The sequence below is a fragment of the Colletotrichum destructivum genome, chromosome 4 (assembly GCF_034447905.1).
Source record: "Colletotrichum destructivum chromosome 4, complete sequence".
Taxonomy (NCBI): domain Eukaryota; kingdom Fungi; phylum Ascomycota; class Sordariomycetes; order Glomerellales; family Glomerellaceae; genus Colletotrichum; species Colletotrichum destructivum.
This window is the reverse complement of record NC_085899.1, coordinates 377,341-395,343: the sequence shown is the minus strand read 5'-3', so window position 1 is coordinate 395,343 and position 18,003 is coordinate 377,341. Positions and strand designations below refer to the sequence as shown.

Genomic DNA, 18,003 nt, shown 5'->3' with positions numbered 1-18,003 from the left:
TCCCCTGACCTCCGTCGGCCCATCTGCATGCGGAAGAGAGCTCCATTCTGCAAACCCAGACCAAAGCGGGAAGCTGGCAACCTGAACGGGGGCGGGCTCCGAAGCCTGTAGTGGTCATCGCAGCTCCGGGGGATGGCGGGGCAGCCACTCCGTCATTGGCGGGAAAAGGATCGACGGTGGCCCATGGAATCAAGCCTCGGGTGCGGAGATTCGTGCCCAGAATTGTGTTCCTGGCGGGATGGGGTGGGTGGGTGACAGCAGGCGGTCTCGAAAGACCCGGGTCCGCGGATTCGCTTTGGTAACGAATGGTGTGGCCTGGCCTAAAAAGAACAAGAGGAGAGGGGAGAGAGAGTTGGCGTAGGAGAAGTGAGACGGGTATCAAGCTGGAGGGGGGGGGAATTGCTGGAAGGACAGGGTGGGAACGTGGTGTGATGCGGGGACGCGGAGGGAGGGCATCCCCAGTCCGAAAAGAGCAACGGTTCTCCACATCCGTCACCGGATGAGCGGGATCTTGTCTTGGTTCTTGAACTGCTTTGGGCTGGGAGACGGAACCGCTTGGCCACGTATCTCGACCTCCAAGGCTTAAATCCAAGGACGTCGTTTGGGTCTCTTGTGAGCAGGGCAGAAGCACTGAGGATTCTGCCAAGGGAGTCTGATTAGCAGAAAGTGAATATATTCACGAAGAAGACGCAAGTTTCCGACCAGAATAACAAGCTGCTTACTGATAACTAACGACGCCAACTGAGTATGATAAGATATGTAGAGACCGTGGTATATCGTAGCAAAGACCCTCCAACCCACACAAACAACTCCAGAACGTTTAAAAAAACAGTACAGAACAAGCAGACAACTCTGGAACACTAATAAAGAGTCCCAAAAAAGGCAAACAACTCCAAGCATGCGTAAAAAAAACCCCAAGTCAATCCGAACCACCAAGCCGGCCTTTTCCAGTCCAGTTCGAAGCGCCGTGACCCAACCTCCCAACAGACACAAGAGACCTACTCATCCATACCTTGCGCCTGAAAAAGACCAATCAAACAGGACAAAGAAAACCCCCAACCGTGTTTTTCTGCCGACCTCTTTGGGTCCGTATCAAAGCATTTTATGCCTTGCTCTTCTCGTTGACATAGCCCTCAGCAACCTCGTGGCACACTACTCAGAAGTCAGTCTCGAGTCTCGGAGGAATAAAAATAAGAGTTGTCAGAAGAGGGGAACACTCACACTTCGCAACGCTTGCGCTGCCGAGAATCTTCATCACCGAGACGTCCCTCTCGACGACCTTCCAGAACCAGCCCCTCACCTCGACGGCGACGAGCGAGTCCATGCCCAGCTCGCCGACGCTGTGCTCGCCCTTGACGCTGCCCTCGCCCTGTCCGAGGACGACCTCGAGGTACCGCGCGAAGCCCTCGGTCAAGACGCGCGCCACCTCGTCGACGCCGCCCTCGACGACGGCCCTGATGGCGTCCTTCAGGCTGATCTTGCCCTCGTTCCCTCCCTCGCCGCCGGCATCTTCGCCGTCGTCAAAGGTAAAGTGCGAGAAGCGCGCGTCCCTCTGCCAGTGCAGCAGGTCCACGCGGTTGACGGCGTATCGGCTCAGCCCCGTCGTGATGTCGTACACCTGGCCCTCGACCGGGCGGCCAGCGACGATGGCCTCGAGGAACATGTGGTGAATATCGCGCTCCGAGATGGGCGGGTAGCCGTCCCGCTCGAGGAACGCGTAGATGTCGTTGCGCTCGCGGTGCAGCAGACCCAGGCCGTAGACGACGCCCATGTTGAGCACCGAGCCAGCGAGGCCGCGGAGGCGCCGGTTCGCCGCGAGCCCGTTCATGTACATGTTGGCCGCCGCGTAGTTGCTCTGGCCGCCGTGGCCGCCGGGGGCCGCGAAAGAGGACGTCATGATGAAGAACTCCATGTCCGCCTCGCAGAAGACGGCGTCGAGGTTGCTGGACCCCACCGTCTTGGGACGCAGCACGCGGTCCCAGGTGTCGACGTCCATCTGGGCGAAGACGCGGTCGTCGAGCACCATGGCGCCGTTGACGATGCCGGCAACGGGGGGCATGCCGCAGCCGCCGTCCTCGGCGGGAGAGGCCAGGCGCTGCTTGAAGGTCCGCACGCTGTCGACGCTCGTGACGTCGAGCCGCTCCATGCGGACCTGGCACCCCTTGGCGGCGAGGTCGGCGATCCACCGCGGCTCCATATTGGGGTTGCGGCTCGCGAGCACGAGGTGGCGGGCGCCGTGCTCGAAGAAGAGGTTGCACAGGCTCTGGCCCATGTCGCGCGTGAGGCCGACGAGGACGTACGTCTTGTAGGGCCGGAGGAGCTGCGTGCCGAAGAGGGGCTTCGCGACGTGCTGCACCTTACGCTCGGCGCGCCAGTCGAGCATCTGGAAGGGCTTGCTGCTCGCCGTGTGGTGGTCCAGCAGCTGCGGCACCGAGATGGTCTCGAGATCCGGGAGGCCAATCTGAGCCCCCTTGGCGCTCCTGACGTTGGTGATGGCTTTGCCGATGGCCATCTCCCAGAGGTGCTCGATGTCCATCGAGTCCCCGAGGGCGACGACGTGCTCCGAGGTCAGCAGGGAGAAGCGGGAGTGGTACTCGCAGTTCTCGGGCAGGCAGTCTAGGATGGCCTCGGAAAGCTCGCTGCCCTCCGGGAGGAAGTCGATGACGGCGGCGCCGGCGGCCGGGAAGAGGGCCTTGAGCTCGCGGTTGCTGGCATAAGGGTGGATATACCGTTGGCCGAAGAAGCCCTTGTTCTTCGCAGAGGAGGTGGTCGTGCAGGCGACGACGGTGGCGCCCTTGGCCTCGAAGACCTCCCTCATGCACTCGAGGAGCGCAGCGTCCGGCTCCAGGAGGAGAACGGTCTGCTCCATCATGTCCTCGGCGACGGACAGGGCGACGATGTAGCGCAGGACGAGGCCCAGGAGCAGCTTGGGGTCGATGTTGCTGCTGCTCAGCTGGAAAACGCACGAGTCGGGCACCGTGACGTAGGACGAGTTGGACTTGGCCATGGCGAGGCACAGCTCGCCCGAGGTGACCTCCTTGCCGACGCAGACGTGGGAGGCGTACTTGAGCCCGAAGTTGACGACCTCGACGGAGCTGTAGGCGACCTGGATGACGCTCTGCTCAGGGATCGCCATGCCGCCGACGCCGCCGCCGCCGATACTACCTTCATCCATATCCGTCTCCTCGACGATGTTAGTCGTGTAAGCGGCCGAGCCATCGCCGGACTGAGACGAGATGACCTCAACGCACTGCCGGAGCGTGTTGACCTCGTCCGAGACCAGCCGCCGCGGGCAGTTGACGCGGTCGTTGCCCTCCTTCCAGGGCAGCATGCGCGGCACGAGGCGGCGGCCGTGCTCCATGAAGATCTCGTTCTCGTGGCTCCAGAGGAGCTCGCCGTCGGCGGCGGCGGCGCGGAGATCCCGCATGCCGAGGCGGAGGAAGGTCTCGGCGACGATGCCGCCCGCGTCCCGACGCGAGTCGAGGTCGAGCATCTGCAGCTTCAGGCTGGGGATCTCGGCGAGCATGGAGCGGGCGAAGCCAAAGGTCGCCGCGTGCTCCGGGTTGCCGGCGCGGGAGTTCATCGTGACCCAGAGGACGACCTTCTCGGGCGCCATGAGGGCGCGGAAGAGGTCGAGACGCGCCGGGGTCATGGTGCTCATCATGGGCTCGTCCAGGTCGGCGAGGAAGACGACGGAGGAGATCTCGTTGAAGACGGCCGGCTGGAGCGCGTCGAGGTCGGCGATGATGTCGATGCTGTCGCACAGGGGGACCAGCTTCTCGTGGATCTCCGCGGACAGCTCGGCCGTGTTCTCGGCCGCGCCGATAATGACGGTGTGTCCAGCTACCCGGGGTTGCCCCACTACGGCGCCGCCGAGGCGGCCGGAAGATAAAAGTGGAGCCAGCGCCGTCTGCTTGAGGTCCGACTCGGCCTGCCGGACGATGAGAGAAAAGTCCGGCGCGAAGAACTGCTCGGCGTTCTTGGAGACCCGCGCGAAGCCGCACTCGTCCAGAAGGTCCGGCCATTCGGGCGGTGTCAGGGGCTCCTCGGCCAGTCTCTTGACGCCGAACGCCCGCCGGAGTCGGTCCCGGAGGGGGCTCATGGACTCGTGTATGAGGATGAGGTAGCCCCCGGGCTTCATGAGGCTCCGGACCTGCTTGAGCTTGTCACGCTGCTCGGCGCCCTTGATCACGGACGTCGTCAGCACGACCAGATCAAAGGGCTGGAGGGACGAGTTGTTGTTGTTGTCCTCGCCGTCGTCGTTCTCCAGGATCCGGGTGTGCTTCTCCGTGTCAATCTTTCTCCGGACGGCCTCGGAAGAGAACCGCGCGAGCAGGTTCTTGTCCGTCTCGGTGCCGACGGTGTACGACACGAACGAGGTGCCGAGGCCGTCGATGACGTGCTCTGTGAGGGCCGTCTCGGGGTCCGTGAGGCCCAGCACGCGCATGCGCGGGTAGCGGTGGGCGAGCTGGGAGACGACACGGCTGACGTGGGACCGGAAGCGGTACAGCTGCTTGGCCTCCTGGATGATGGTCGACAACATGGCCGGGAGGACGTCCGGGATGTTCTCGCCCAGCAGGCGGATGAAGCTGAGAGCGTGCTGGAAGGGGGACTGCGCGATGTAGGCGTCGAGGGTCTCGGGCGTGTCCTGCGGCCAGGGACTGGCAGTCGTCTCGGTCGGCGCAGACGAGGCGGAGGAGAAAGAAGAGACGGCTTTCGTAGGAGAGTGAGGCGTCGCGGGAGGTGTGAAGAAGGTGGGAGACGACGACGACATGGCGATGTCCTTGAGGGAGGCCTCGTCATGGACGTAGAACCGCGCGACCCTCTCGCAGGCCTCGAGCAGCACGCGCTCCGTGGCGACGTCCTCCTGGCTGAGGTCAGCCGTGACCATCTCGTGCTCCGGGTCGAGGTCCATGACGGTCGTCAGGTAGAGCTCCTTGTCGTCTTCGGGCCTGGAGTTGGCGAACGATGCGACCATGAGACCTTCAACCTGGATCTCCATCTCGCCGCGGGCGTTGTAGATGCCCATGTCACCCACGAACTTGGTCGTCGCCGTCTTGGTGCGCGGGATCTCCTGCGTGATGACAGAGTCGACCACCAGCGAAGAAGACGAAGCACCCTGCTCACCACGCTTTGTATCGCAGAGGGCCAGGTTGAAGCGGATCTTGTCGATGCTCCTCGGCAAAAAGGACGTCCAGAGCGACTTGTCTCCAGGCGAGGCCACAGCGGCGAAGACGGAGTGGAAGCAGCTGTCCAGGGTCGCCGGGCTGACGCCGAGGCCTGTGGTGTCGGCCTCGTGGAACCTCTGGAGCGTCGCCGAGCAGAAGTTGTACCGCCGGTCGATGTCCTCGAGAGCCCGGAAAGGCCCCGTGTAGTCCAGCCCGATCTCAGACATCATCTGGTAGAACGAGTCCGTGTCTGCCGGCAGCGTCTCGGCCGTGGCCGGGTCTCGTGCCGGGAGGGCATCCTCGGAGGGCTCGCCGAGATAGATCCGCAGGTTGCCCGTGAAGTTCTTCTGCATCGGCGTGACGCCGTCGGCGTAGCACGAGGTGATGGTGAAGGCCCCATCGATGACCTTGCCGGCCAGGCGGCCCCCTCCCTTGGTAGACGAAGAGGATGGCTGGATGCTCAGAGACACGAGCGTCTCGACTCCGTAGGTATTGGACTCGAGGGAGATGCCGCTCATGAACTCGAGGTCCGTCAGCTCGACGACGGCGGCCGGGCGACCGTTGAGGACGGCCCGCGCGGCATCCAGGGCCAGCACGCAGTAAGCAGACGCCGGGAGCAGAGCCTGGCCCTGGAACTTGTGGTGCTGGATCCACGGCACCGTCTCGAGCTTGAGGATGTTGCGCCATCTCAGCTCGAACTCGGTGTCGTCGCGGGTGCGGACGCCGAGCAGCTCATGGGGGCCTTGCTGGCGGAACTGGTACTGATGGGCGACGCGGGACTCGCGGAAGTGCATCTGGCTGTGGTCCCAGGGGTACGAAGGCAGCTCCATCCTTGAGCCAAGGAGGTTGGGCTGGGACGAGTTCGAGATCAGGGGCTTCCAGTCGATGGCGTCGGTGCCGAAGTAGTTCCAAGTGAAGCCGAGGAACTCGGCAAACGCGTGTCTGTCATCCTTTTTGCGGTCGAGGACGCCGGCGTACGAGAGAACACCGCCGGAGACGGCCTTGACGGTCTGCTGGACTGGACCCTTGAGAGCGGGATGAGGTCCGACCTCAACTGCGCTGGCAAACGGCCCCTGGGAGGTGAGAGCAAGGCCAATTGCCTCGTAGAAGGAGACGGGCTTGACCATGTTATCCCTCCAGTAGCTGCCCTTGAGCTCCTCGATGCTCGGCTCCGTGCCGTCTGCGTAGACACTAGACACCCAGACGGTCTTCGAGTTCCGCTCTCTCGGCTCGATGCCGCAGCCCGCCAGATCTTTCATGTACTGCGCGGCCGGCCGCTCCATGTGCGCCGAGTGGTACGCCGTATCGACGACGAGGAGCCGGGCGAACTTCTTATCCTCCGTCAGCTCGGCTTGGAGCGCCTTGACGGCGTCGACGTCACCCGAGAGCGTGACGCTGGACGGCGCGTTACTGGCAGCGACCCAGACGCGGCCCCGGACGCCGTCCCGCTCGCAGAGGGCCGAGGCCTCGGCGCGAGTCATACCCACGGCCATCATCATGCCCTTGCCGCCGTCTTGGCCGCCGGCGAGGTGGGCGGATTTGCCGCGGTAGTAGGAGATGAGCATGGCGTCGCGGGCACTGAGCACGCCTGCGGCATACGCGGCCGCGATCTCGCCAGAGGAGTGGCCGACGACGGTGTGGAACGAGACGCCGATGCTCGCGAGGAGGTCGATGAGGGCGACCTGGACGGCCGTGCAGAGGGGCTGAGACAGCGCGGCGATGTTGATGCGCGTGGCGTCCTCCTGGTGGATGAGCTCGTCTACGAGGGACCACGTAGGAGGATGAGGGCAGCTCCGGAGGACCTTCTCGAGAGACTCGATGGCGGCGCGGTAGACGGCGTTGGAGTGGAAGAGCTGGCGGCCCATGCCGGACCACTGGGCCCCTTGGCCGGTGAAGATGCCGAGCGTCTTGACCTCGCCGCCGTTCAGCTTGGCCCGGACGCCGAGCTCCGGGTTCGACGACGACGACCCAGCCTTGGCGAGGAGGCCGTCGAGGCTGGCGATGATCCCTTCACGAGAGTCGCTGCTGACGGAGGTGCGGTACGTCAGCGCTGAGCGGTGGGCATATAAGTTCCAGGCGATCTCGTCGGCCGACTTGTCGGTGTGAGTCCTCATGAAGTCGCGTAGAGACCGGACAACGGCGACAAGGGACTTTTGCGACTTGGCCGAGAGCAGCAACGGGAGTCCAACGGAGGGTGCCTCGAGATCATACGCGGGGGTAGTCCGGATAGCAGCAGACACCCCCAAGGCCGGGGCGAAGTGCCTCGCGACCTGATCGTGGATGCTCGGCTCGTACCGCTCGATGATGGCGTGCGAGTTGGTGCCGCCGAAGCCGAACGAGTTGACGCTTCCGCGGAGCGGCTGACCGGCCGGGGCCCGGGGCCATGGGACAATGTCTACGGGGACGTGGAGGTGGCCGTAGAACGGTCTCACGCTCGGGTTCAGCGTCTCGAGGTGCAGGTTAGGCGGGATAGAGCGGTTGATCATGGCATGGACGACCTTCAGCAGACCGGCGAGGCCCGCGGCGCCCTCGGTGTGGCCGATGACCGTCTTGACGGAACCAACGACGAGCTTCTGTTCGTCTTCGTCTGCCGTGGCCGATGCTTTGTCGCCGAAGAAGGCCGTCGAGATGGCCTGCGCCTCTCTCGGGTCGCCCGCCTGCGTCCCTGTGCCGTGGGCCTCGAAGTACTGGCACCGGTCGGTCGGGCTCAGGGCGTCCAGACCGGACCGGCGGTACGTGTCCCGGATCAGCTCGGCCTGGGCCAGGGGACTCGGCATCGTGATTCCCTGGGTGCGGCCGTCCGAGTTGACGCCCGTCTCGCGGATGATGCTGATGACCGAGTCGCCATCCCGGAGAGCCTGGGACAGGGGCTTGACAAACAGCGCCGCGAAGCCCTCGCCGCGGGCGTACCCGTCGGCGGACACATCCCACATCCTCGACTTGCCCGTCGGGCTGAGCATGTGCAGGCTGGCCTCGCTGATGAACTGCTCCGGCGTGATCATCAGGTTGGCGCCCGCCACGCAGGCCATCTCGCACTCGCCGGACCGCAGGCTCAGTACGGCCTGGTGCAGCGCCACGAGGCTCGACGAGCAGGCTGTGTCGATGGTCATGGACGGGCCGCGGAAGTTGAAGAAGTAGGATATCCGGTTCGAGAGGATCGCCCGCGAGTTGCCCGTGGCGAAGTACTGGTTCGACGTGATGTCGTCGCGCTGGCATAGCGTGTCATAGTCGGCTGTCATCAGTCCGGCGAACACGGCCACCTTGCGGCCGGCGTACTTTTCGATGTTGTACCCGGCCGACTCGAGCGCCTCGTAGACAACCTCGAGGATGATGCGTTGCTGCGGGTCAATGGCCTCGGCCTCCTTTGGCGTAATGTTGAAGAAGCCGGCGTCCCAGACGCGGTGGTCCTGTTCGAGGAAGTAACCCTGTGTGGCGTTTGTTGCGCCGTGATACTCGCCGTCGGCATGGTAGAAGCCTTGGGCGTGAAACCGGTTTGGAGGCACTTCTTGCGAGAGGTCTCTAGGGTTTGTGAGGAGGTCCCATAGCTTTGAGGGGGAGGTGACGTCGCCAGCAAACCGACACCCCGTGCCGACAATGGCAATGGGCTCGGATTGGGGTCTCTTGTATGTAGACATATCTGTCTTGGAAGGGAGGGGGTGGGTATTGATATGGATGTATTAGGAATTATGAAGAGAGAGGCAGTATGAGAGGAGGCGGATCGCGGGATGGGGGAGGGGGTATAGTCCCGTGAGGCTCGTGTAAGCCCAGCCAGCAACACTTGGACTATGGAATCCAACTGTGTGTGTATTTGTGTTTGTGTATGTGGGAAGATGTGTGTGGGTGTGGTTTTGTTTGTGGTAGGGTGGACTTTAAAGAGGAATAGGAATAATAATAGAGAAGAATGGGAAGGGGAACTTGATGATGGATGCTCTCTGGAAGGGAGAGAGCCATGCATAGTGAACGGTGCGAAGCGAAGGGATATATAGAAAACCACCTCTCACTGCAGCGACAGCATCATCATCATCTTCGACGACGTCCGGCCTCCCTGTCAGACAGTGCCGACACTCGATGGGGAAGGGGGCGTGTGTGTCCGTACCCTATACCCTCCCCTACCCCATGCCGAAAGAAGAAGAAGAAGAAAAAGCAAGGGAGAAGGGCCCACCGTGCTGTCTGCACAAGCCACGTTCTTCCAAGGTCCGGGGGGGGAGGGGGAGGGGGAGTGTGCCGAAGGAGGGTGTATGTGTGTGTATGTCTGTGTGTACGACAGGGTTGAAGGGTTCGGTGTTCATGGTAGTAGAGAAGAGGAGAGAAAAGAGAGGAAAGGGGGTGCGAGGTAGCCGTGGTAGTGGTGGTGGTGGTGGTGGTGGTGGTTCGGAGTTCCATCGCCGAATGTCTCGAACGGCCACCGGCATCGGCGTTGACTAGCCCGGCTAACGGATGAGGACGACGACATAAACGACGACGTCCGACCTATTTAGCCCGCTTCTCATCACCAAAACTTGCTCGAGCTTTTTTCCGAGCTGGCGTCGCTGGTGGCCCCGGGTGGCTTAACTTTACAAGTCTCCTTCTTCCTCTTTCGACCATGTGGACTGATGGACGACGCCGACAACGTGTCGTGGTGTTTGCTTCGGCGATGGAAGCACCCGAAGCCAGCCGGAAGGAAACCAGAGATAACGACGAAAACGGGGGCTGGGCTTGTGTTTTTGCCTCTCAAGCATATGGCATGTGGAAGGGCGATCCGTTCCGCAACCTTCTCGATTCAGTCAATTAGGTATCATTTGCCTCGTGGATAGAGTATCGGATAAGAATATTACAGTTCGGTAGTATGGGGGATGGGGAGGAGGAGGGGTACTTGCACATGAAAGACGTCCTCTTTGTCTCGCTTACTTCCCTTGGGCTTCGAGACTGCTTCAGAAACTTCCTCGTGTGTCTTGAGTCTTTGAGTCTCTAAATCTCCGAGTCTCGAAATATGGCTGGCTCCATCCTTAACTCCAGAAAATTCCGTTCCCTACACCAAACCGCCTCCATCCGTCGTTCACTTTGCCGCTAGGCACATAGATAGAAACCTGTCAAGTAAGAGACAACAGCTTGCAGCTTGGAGCTTGAGCTTGAGCTACATGACACATGACACATGGAGCCCACCCTCGCCGCCCGTCCTCATCCGTCGAGGAAGACCTCCATCGCCTTGCGTAGATCCCTTAGCTCCCTGCCCAGGCTCTCTTCTTGCCTCTTCAGGGCTTGGAATGAGACATCCACCACCCCCGAGAACATCGAGGCCGCCGCGTCCAACACCGCCGCCTTGCCCGAGGAGGCCGGCGGGCCGCCGCTCCCGTCCGCTCGCAGAGCTGGATCGAGAGACGCAGCCGCCCGCCGCATCTGTAACAGAAACTCCTCGGCCAGCTGGATCGTCAGAGACATCTGCAGCGACGGCGTCGAGTCTACTGTGAAGGAACCCACAGTAACGCCGGGAAGCTTCCATGACTGAAACAGAGGGTTCCTTGTCGTTGTCGTCGTCGTCGTCGTCGTCATCGTCGTGGCCGTGCTCAGTTGCCCCAGCTGGCCTAGCTCCGAGTGAATGCAGCGGAAGACCTTCTGGTACATGTCCAGGAGCCGGACGTACGTCGACAGCACCAAGAGACAGGTCGCCGGATCCGACATGGAGTTGAGTCGTCTAGCGAGCTGCTGCGAGGCCCCGTCATCGCTTGCGGGAGAGCCCACCGCCTCCGTCACCGGCGGGGACATCTCCGCAAGGAGGTCGGCAAAGTGACGCGAGAGCTGGAACATGTCGTCGATGGGGAAAGGCGTCGTCGTCGTAGTGCATAACGAGGGGCCGCCTCCGTCTTCGTCGTCTTCGGGCGTCGACACCATGCTGCTGCTGGATCGACCGGGCTCTTCGGGCGACTGAGACTGAGACTGAGACTCCGCCTGGAAGGGCAGATCCGACGAGAGCTGCAGGAGCCGCGAGTTGACTTCGGTGATGCGAGCCATCCACCCTTCCGGAGACGAGCCCTGCCCGCCAGCGTACGGCCGCAGCGTGATCTGCCGTGCTCTGTGCCTCGTGATCCGTTTCTTGGACTTGCGTTGTGGGGGCGTCGAGCCATGTGGCTTGGTCGGTTTGGGTATATGCCTGCGTGACGAAGGGCTTCTGGGGTAGATTCCAGAGCCGACCTGGCCTATTTCCGGGGCCATGGGGGATGTGAATGCAGAATCCGAGGTGACGGAGTGGACAGGACTCCACGAGTGGACGATGGCCTCTCCGTGGTCCGTCATCAAGCCATCCATGTTGCCGGTGAAGGTCTGGGGCACTGGCTGCTGGTGCTGAAGTTGGTGCTGGTGCTGGTGCTGGTGCTGCTGATGTCCCTGGCTCGGCCCCGGTTGATAGAGGGCTGCAGAGTGGCCGAAGCCAAAGTCGAAGTCGACCATATCCAACATGGCATCAGGTGAAACGACGGCATTGTCCTCGAATGCTGCGTTATCACAGATGGACCCGACAGACTGGGTCTTGACAATAGCTACATTGGGGAATGTCGTCAGTAAGGGAGACAGACGGACAGACAAATAAAAAACAAACAAACGCACACACATGTACACACACAGAATAAGACTCACATAGGTCGGCGTGGTGTACGAAAGGGCTCCCGCCGTCGGTCCGTTGCCGCTTGGGTGACGGAACAGCTTGTCTCCGTACATGGTCTCGAGACGTATTCGAACCGTGGTACTGGTGCTGATGTTGATGCTGGTGCTGATGCTGGTGCTGTTGCTGTAGGTGTTGCTTCCGATAACGCAGGGACGGGCTCGAGGTGCACTCCTCCTTGAGCCGAATACACCTCTCGCATGCCTCGTCGGCGACGCGTTTACAGCTGAGCTTTTGCCTGTGGCAACGGTCGCAGGCCTTCCGGATCGGACCGTCAGACATTGTTACTGCCATGGTTCGGCGTTTGCACAAAAGAGACAGGAACAAAAAACAAGAAGCAAATTTGCGAGGGAATTCCAAAGAGTAGGTATGTCGGGGGTGAGAAGGGGGGGGGGGGGGGGGGGGGGGGGGGGAGGCGTGTCGTCAAATAGGTCTGGATCCCTATCCGACAGGAAAGTGGGCTCGATCCCTGAACATTAAGACAAGTTTGCAATCAATGCTTTTCTCTCGACAGGGGAGACAAGTACCGTGGGCGAGGCACATGCGAGGGGGGGCCGGGGGAGGGGCGCGGAGGGAGTGAGACCAAGTGAGAGAGAGAAAGAACAAGAGAGAGAGTTAGTGAGTGAGAGACGGCACATAGAGACGGGCAGACAGACAGATGGACAGACAGACACAGAACAGGAACCCAAGGAAGATCCCCAAGGAAGATCCATTCCTCGCCGCAACCATAAGCCGAGTGAGAGGAAAAGAGCTCTCTCGACTGCCGGATCACCTGTCATTGGACCGACATCTGGCTAGCCTTGGGGCGAGATGGTAAAACATGACCATGCGTGGTTGAGGGTGCTGGACCTTGTCCCATCAGACCTTGAATGAGATAGCATCTGTACTAACCGGCCTTCCTTTCCCATGACGATGGAATCAGACTGGAATTGGGGGACAGACAGATAGATGGACTCTCTGGAAGGGGGGTGGGGGGGGGGGGGGGGGGGGGGGGGGGTATCGAGTGTGTGCTCACTATCGACGCTTACTCGCCGGGGAGGGACAGCCAATGGGCACCCTCCCCGGCGGCCCAGCGAGACGGTAAACAGGGCCTGCGTGACTGCTCCTGTTCTTCGATCTGAGTACATCTAGATGGGGAGGAGGACGACGATGCCTGAAAGAAGAAACCCGGAAAAATCCACACCCCCCTTTCCCCTTCCAACTAGTGTAAGCTCGAGGACAGATGCGCATCCCATCTCCCAGATCCAGAATCGAGTCTCTCTTCTGCACTGCACTGCACTAGACAGCCCAGGGGTCGGGGTTGCAAGGGGAGGGAGGGGGGGGTTCGAATGAGATCGACCGGGGCCCCTGTCTGTGGAGACGATGAAACATGGAAAACGAAAATGTCGGGAGGGCTGAACACCTGATGTAGTGGTGTATCGGGAACGACAAAGAAAGCTTCTCAGGAGAAGGAGATAGTTGAAGTGGGAGTGGAAATGAGAGCGAGGGGGAGAGTGAGAGTGAGAGTGAGAGTTAGAGTGAGAGTGTGATTGAGAGTGAGAATGATAGTGAAAAGTGAGAGGAAACATAAGAGACGTCTCCCATCATGCCGGGGGGGCCACATCCGCCAGGCGTGGCGTATATGTCTGACCCTCCTACCCGCCGTCGAGGCTTTGCCCCCACCACCCTTCACTCACCACCGCGCGGCATGACCTGTGCGGTTGACAGGAACCACCGAGCAGGCATGCAGAAAGTGGCTGAAAGAGCAGTCGTCGAGGGCTGCGTATGAGTGCCAAGGAATGGCTAAGGGGGGGACAAGTGATGATCCTGGCTCGAACGGCGTGGCAGATGGATCACGGCCATGCCACTTTTTTCCACCACCGCCCTTCTTCAGGAGACGATGCCGCCCTTGATGCTGTCAGTCAGTCCCCCCTCTCACCGCACCAAAATTCATATCCCAACACCCCCCTTCCCCCTCCCCCTTCCCCTCAGCAAGCTCTGGTGGTCTAGGGCCGGGATTTGAGAAGTAGACAGATGGCTTTCTTCGCGTCAGAACATGGCCGGCGTGACAAGAGATAAACGAGAAAGCGCCGCCATGCCATGTCCGCCTCTCCCCACCATGTCCATCAAGGTCCTATAAGCAGGCTCTTTAGACCATACCACAAGGGCTCATCGACGGCTTCACCTAGTCTCCCATAGTCACCGCGGAACTCGCGTCACGGCCAATGAAGAAGAGTCGTCTTGGCCGAAGAGCGCGGTCCAGAACCTCGTTCCGTACGTCTTAAGTGATAAGGCTTCGGAGACTGAAGGGCTGGAGCTAGCTAGCTAGCGACCATCGGGGCAGAGAAAAGACGTTGGGGCCGAGTCGACGTTGGGTGCCCGGCTAGCGGAGGTCGAGCAGGAGGAAAGAAGGGGGAGAGAACCGCCGTCAGAAATCGGTCCTGAAATCAAGTCCGATCGATCTATCGAGTCCTCTCTTACCAAGATGCGACGAGACGTTTGCCGATCGCTGAGAGCATTGTCTGTTTGCTTGGACTTTTGTTTGCTCGACAACTGTTTGTCAAGCAGCCCGAGCCAACGCGGAAGAAAACAAAGAGACTAAAAATGTTTGTTGCCTGCAATGGTCCCGGCAGGCTGGTTTAACCGACAGGGGACCCTGTGTTGCTGCGTGTTCCATGGCCAAAATTGCGTCAGAGATTACCCGCAGTACTTGTGATGAAATGGAGCGATGAGCATGCTCAATGACCTCAGATCGAATTTGACGACCTGTCTTCCTGGGCTGGCGCGACAGGGGCACGTGTGCCCCCTGCTCGAGTCGGTGAATTCGGCGACGGAGAATGCCAGTAGTACATCACTTAGAGAGAGGGAGAGAGAGAGAGAGAGATACCATCGCCGAAGTCGTCAAGCGAGATGAGGCGTGAGGTGAACATCTTCATCGGAGGGGGAAAGAAGAAAGCAGGGCCATGGAGGAGGATTCGGAACCGCGGTGGGAAGTCGTCATAGACTAAGGAGGCAGCCTTGCAACCAAAGGCCGTTGAATAAGGGCCCGTTGTGGGCTCGGGCAGCTTAGGCCGGTAAGGATACGGCCGAGAAAGGTGGCAGGAAGGCGCCGTCTCTTTGTTGCGCGGGAAGACCAAGTAAGCGCAGTAGGCGGGCGCGCGGCGGTTGACAACGAGATGTCAAGGCGAAGGAGGAGGAGGAGGAGGAGGTGGTGGACGCGGAAGAGGACGCGGAAGACGAGAAAGGAGTCGTGGAGGCGCGCGCCGCGAGGAGGTTTGGCTCGGTTCGAAACGCCACGGCCAGTGAGGAACGTGTATTCCCTTGGAGCTTGCGCCGCCGGATGGGGAAGAATGCAGCCCTAGCGCGATTTCTATCGAGGAGCTGGGGGGGGAAGGGAAGAGGGGGGAAGCAATAGAGCTCGTTGGGTGCCCGTAAAGGGTCAAGCTTACGGCTTGCTAGCAAGGATCTTGGGGACGCTACCCCTCGAGCCGGACCCTTGCAGGCTTGCGGCATCCGCCAACCCATTATCAAATCCGGATGTCTGATGAGCGGAAGCCAGCTTCGATGGGAAGCTAGCGAGCGCTGGGCCGGCGTCATGTTTGGCTGCCGAGCCCTTGTAACATTCAAATTTGGGCGGTTGATAGGAGGAAGAAAGAAAGAAAGAAAGGAAGAAAGGCAGGCCGACAGACACTATTGAAAGTCGCTTGGGGGGGGAGGAGAGGAGAGAGCTTGGATCCAAAAGCAATGGCGATGCTGAGTGAGTCAAGGGGGTATTGCCAGAGAGAGAATGAGAGAGAGAGTGAGAGAGACAAAAAAAAACAAGAAGCAGAGGAAGAACAGGTACGAGAGTCAAGTCTCGATGCAGAGACTCAAAACTCGTGGCAGCCCGCCCTCTCCTTTCCATGGTCCGTCAGATCGCCCAAGCACAATACCTCTTTACAGCCAGTGCTGCCGCAACCCGTTCCGTGCGGTCGAACAGAGCACAAAGGCGGAGAAAAGACTTGGCAGGTCGCATCATCACCTGGGGTAACGTTAAAAGATGCGTTTTGTTTGGACCGTCCGAAGCATGACGCCTTTTCCTTTGGGGCCGGCCCGCGTTTCCCGATTGTCGTTTGATGTTTCTCATTTTTTTGATGGGGAGACGGGGAAATCCCTTTGTTGTGAAGCATGTGGTTTTCGTTCCGTCGAGGGTCGAGCGATGGGATGGGATGGGGGGGGGGGGGGGCCATTGACGAGGCGATAGCGGCCGAAACGTAAAGTGGCCACGCGCGTTTGAATGAATCGAGCGAGTAAGCATTGAGAGTAAAAGCAGTTGCGCGAATGCGGGCCGTCCCACGGAATGAAGCTTCAGATGATGCGCTTGTCCATGCCGGCGAGGGTCCACGACTCGCCGAGAGGCGGCGAGGCATGCGTCCATCTCTCTCTTCACGGCTGCTCCCATGCCACGGCCTATGGTCTGGTCCATGGCTCCTTGGCCGTCTGCTTGGCTTAGTCGGCTGCCAGCCGTGGATGGCTTTTGGTGCTGATGCGGTGCGGTGCGGCGCGATGCGTCGCGGATATGCACACGCTTCCTTGCATCATGACAGCCGCCCTCCCCGTCCCCCTCCCTTGGGTGCATCGGCCCCCCAATTGATGGACCATGGGTCATTCTTCAGCTCCGTGTCCGCGAAGTTGGGATCCCGAGACTAATGCATTGCTACATCAGGTGAGCCGACCCGTATTGGGGGCCAACAAATTGCCATTATTGACGGGGAAAACTCCCGAAAAGGATGTTCGGGGGGGCGGGTTGCGACGGTGGCGAGATGCACCCACCCGTGACCCGAGGGATTGGAAGGGCGCCGAAGGATCTGCTTCTCCTCCTCTCTATGGGTGGTGGGGGGCAGGTTCTACCATCTCACCGTCAACCTTGGTTGAAGCTCGTCAGTCATCAGTCGGCGTGGAGCGGCATCTCGGCAGTTCTGGATCGCGACGACACTTGCCCCCGTCCCTACATGTGCCGTTGTGCAAATGATGTGCTGGGGCATGCGAGGGGGGGGGGGCCGGCTGAGAACGAAGTCAGCCAGGCTGGTGTGCGAATAGCCTCAAGGTTATCCGCTGGTCTTGTCTGATGATACGATGCACGGATAGAGTTTGAGCACCAGCATTCCACGACCGCCGGCCCCTTGATAAAAGGAAAAAGAGGCAATGGGCGTCGGAATGCAACTGACCCTTCCAGAACTCTCGCACTCTTGCCCTTTGCAGGGCGCACTTGGCGCGGAGAGAGGTTGCTCGGCTACTTGGAATGGTCATGATGAATTGTGACCAAAAAAGTGTGTGTGTGTGTGTGTGTGTGTGTGTGTATAAGTGTGTGAGATCATCTGGCAGGGGTCCGGCAGATCCCGGGATCTGATCCGGAGATCCATCGAGCAGAAACGCCCTCCGATGTGACAAGCCAGATGTGACGGCGACCATGCCACGAGCGGCAACTTGAAGAGGCTTCAGGTAGGCGGCTGCTCACTAATGACCATCATCGCCGCTTGGATTCGCAGCATGGAGCCCGAACGAGTTTAAAAAGGAAGTGGAAGGGGAGAGGGGTGTGCGAGTAAATGAAGAAAAAAGCAAAAAGACAGAGAGAGACTGAGAGTGAAGAAATCAGTAGATCCGGATTGATGAGGGCAACGCCCCACCTCCCCTGTCGCGTCTGTGAACCCCTGTCTTGACGCGAGGAAGGAAAAATGTAGGTGGGGAGAGACACTGAGGTAGGTAGGGGCTCGGTGAACGGGAACTATGCGTGGCCAGCTTTGTGCAGCTCTCGGTGCAAGTGAGCTGCTGAACATTCCTGAGGGAGAGCAGCCCTGATGGGAAAACATGTTTGCGGGAGATGACGATGGCAGCGTGGTGGAAGAAGGGCAAAAGCAGGGTCTCCCGGATATGCCGGATTTTCTCGGCGAAGATACGTACCTGGCCCCGAAAGAGCGGGTCCAAATACGGCGGCTGTCGGGTCCGTGCGGATCCCGGTCCACTTGGATCCCGAGGCGGGCGGGAACAGAGAGGATGCATAGGCATTGCATCTGGACACCCATAACCAACAAAATAGTCCAGTATTGACGCAACGCAATTCAATGTCAGGCGCTGTTTCTCTGCCATCTCTGCCATAGAGCAACTGTCTTTCAGCCCCTGTTCCTACGAACCCCGTCCGCATCCCGCCCGCCTGCCGGTCCCGGTCTTGATCTCCCGTCTTGA

General features: G+C 60.3%; 2 protein-coding genes across 2 annotated transcripts; both read right to left on the bottom strand.

Moving 5' to 3' along the window:
• Positions 1-588: 588 nt before the first annotated feature.
• CDEST_06023 (Putative Acyl transferase domain superfamily, phosphopantetheine binding ACP domain, thiolase) lies at positions 589-8,803 on the bottom strand (the record flags this gene model as incomplete). Its single annotated transcript, XM_062922182.1, has 2 exons — positions 589-1,152; positions 1,222-8,803. 2 exons carry the CDS (start codon positions 8,801-8,803, stop codon positions 1,103-1,105), a joined length of 7,632 nt encoding a protein of 2,543 aa, XP_062778233.1. The 3' UTR covers positions 589-1,102.
• Positions 8,804-9,939: 1,136 nt separating this feature from the next.
• CDEST_06022 (Putative zn(2)Cys(6) fungal-type DNA-binding domain-containing protein) lies at positions 9,940-13,736 on the bottom strand. Its single transcript, XM_062922181.1, has 3 exons — positions 12,818-13,736; positions 11,778-12,759; positions 9,940-11,680 (listed from the first exon to the last, which is right to left on the bottom strand). Exons 2-3 carry the CDS (start codon positions 12,094-12,096, stop codon positions 10,326-10,328), a joined length of 1,674 nt encoding a protein of 557 aa, XP_062778232.1. The 5' UTR covers positions 12,097-12,759; positions 12,818-13,736; the 3' UTR covers positions 9,940-10,325.
• Between the last annotated feature and the right edge of the window lie 4,267 nt (positions 13,737-18,003).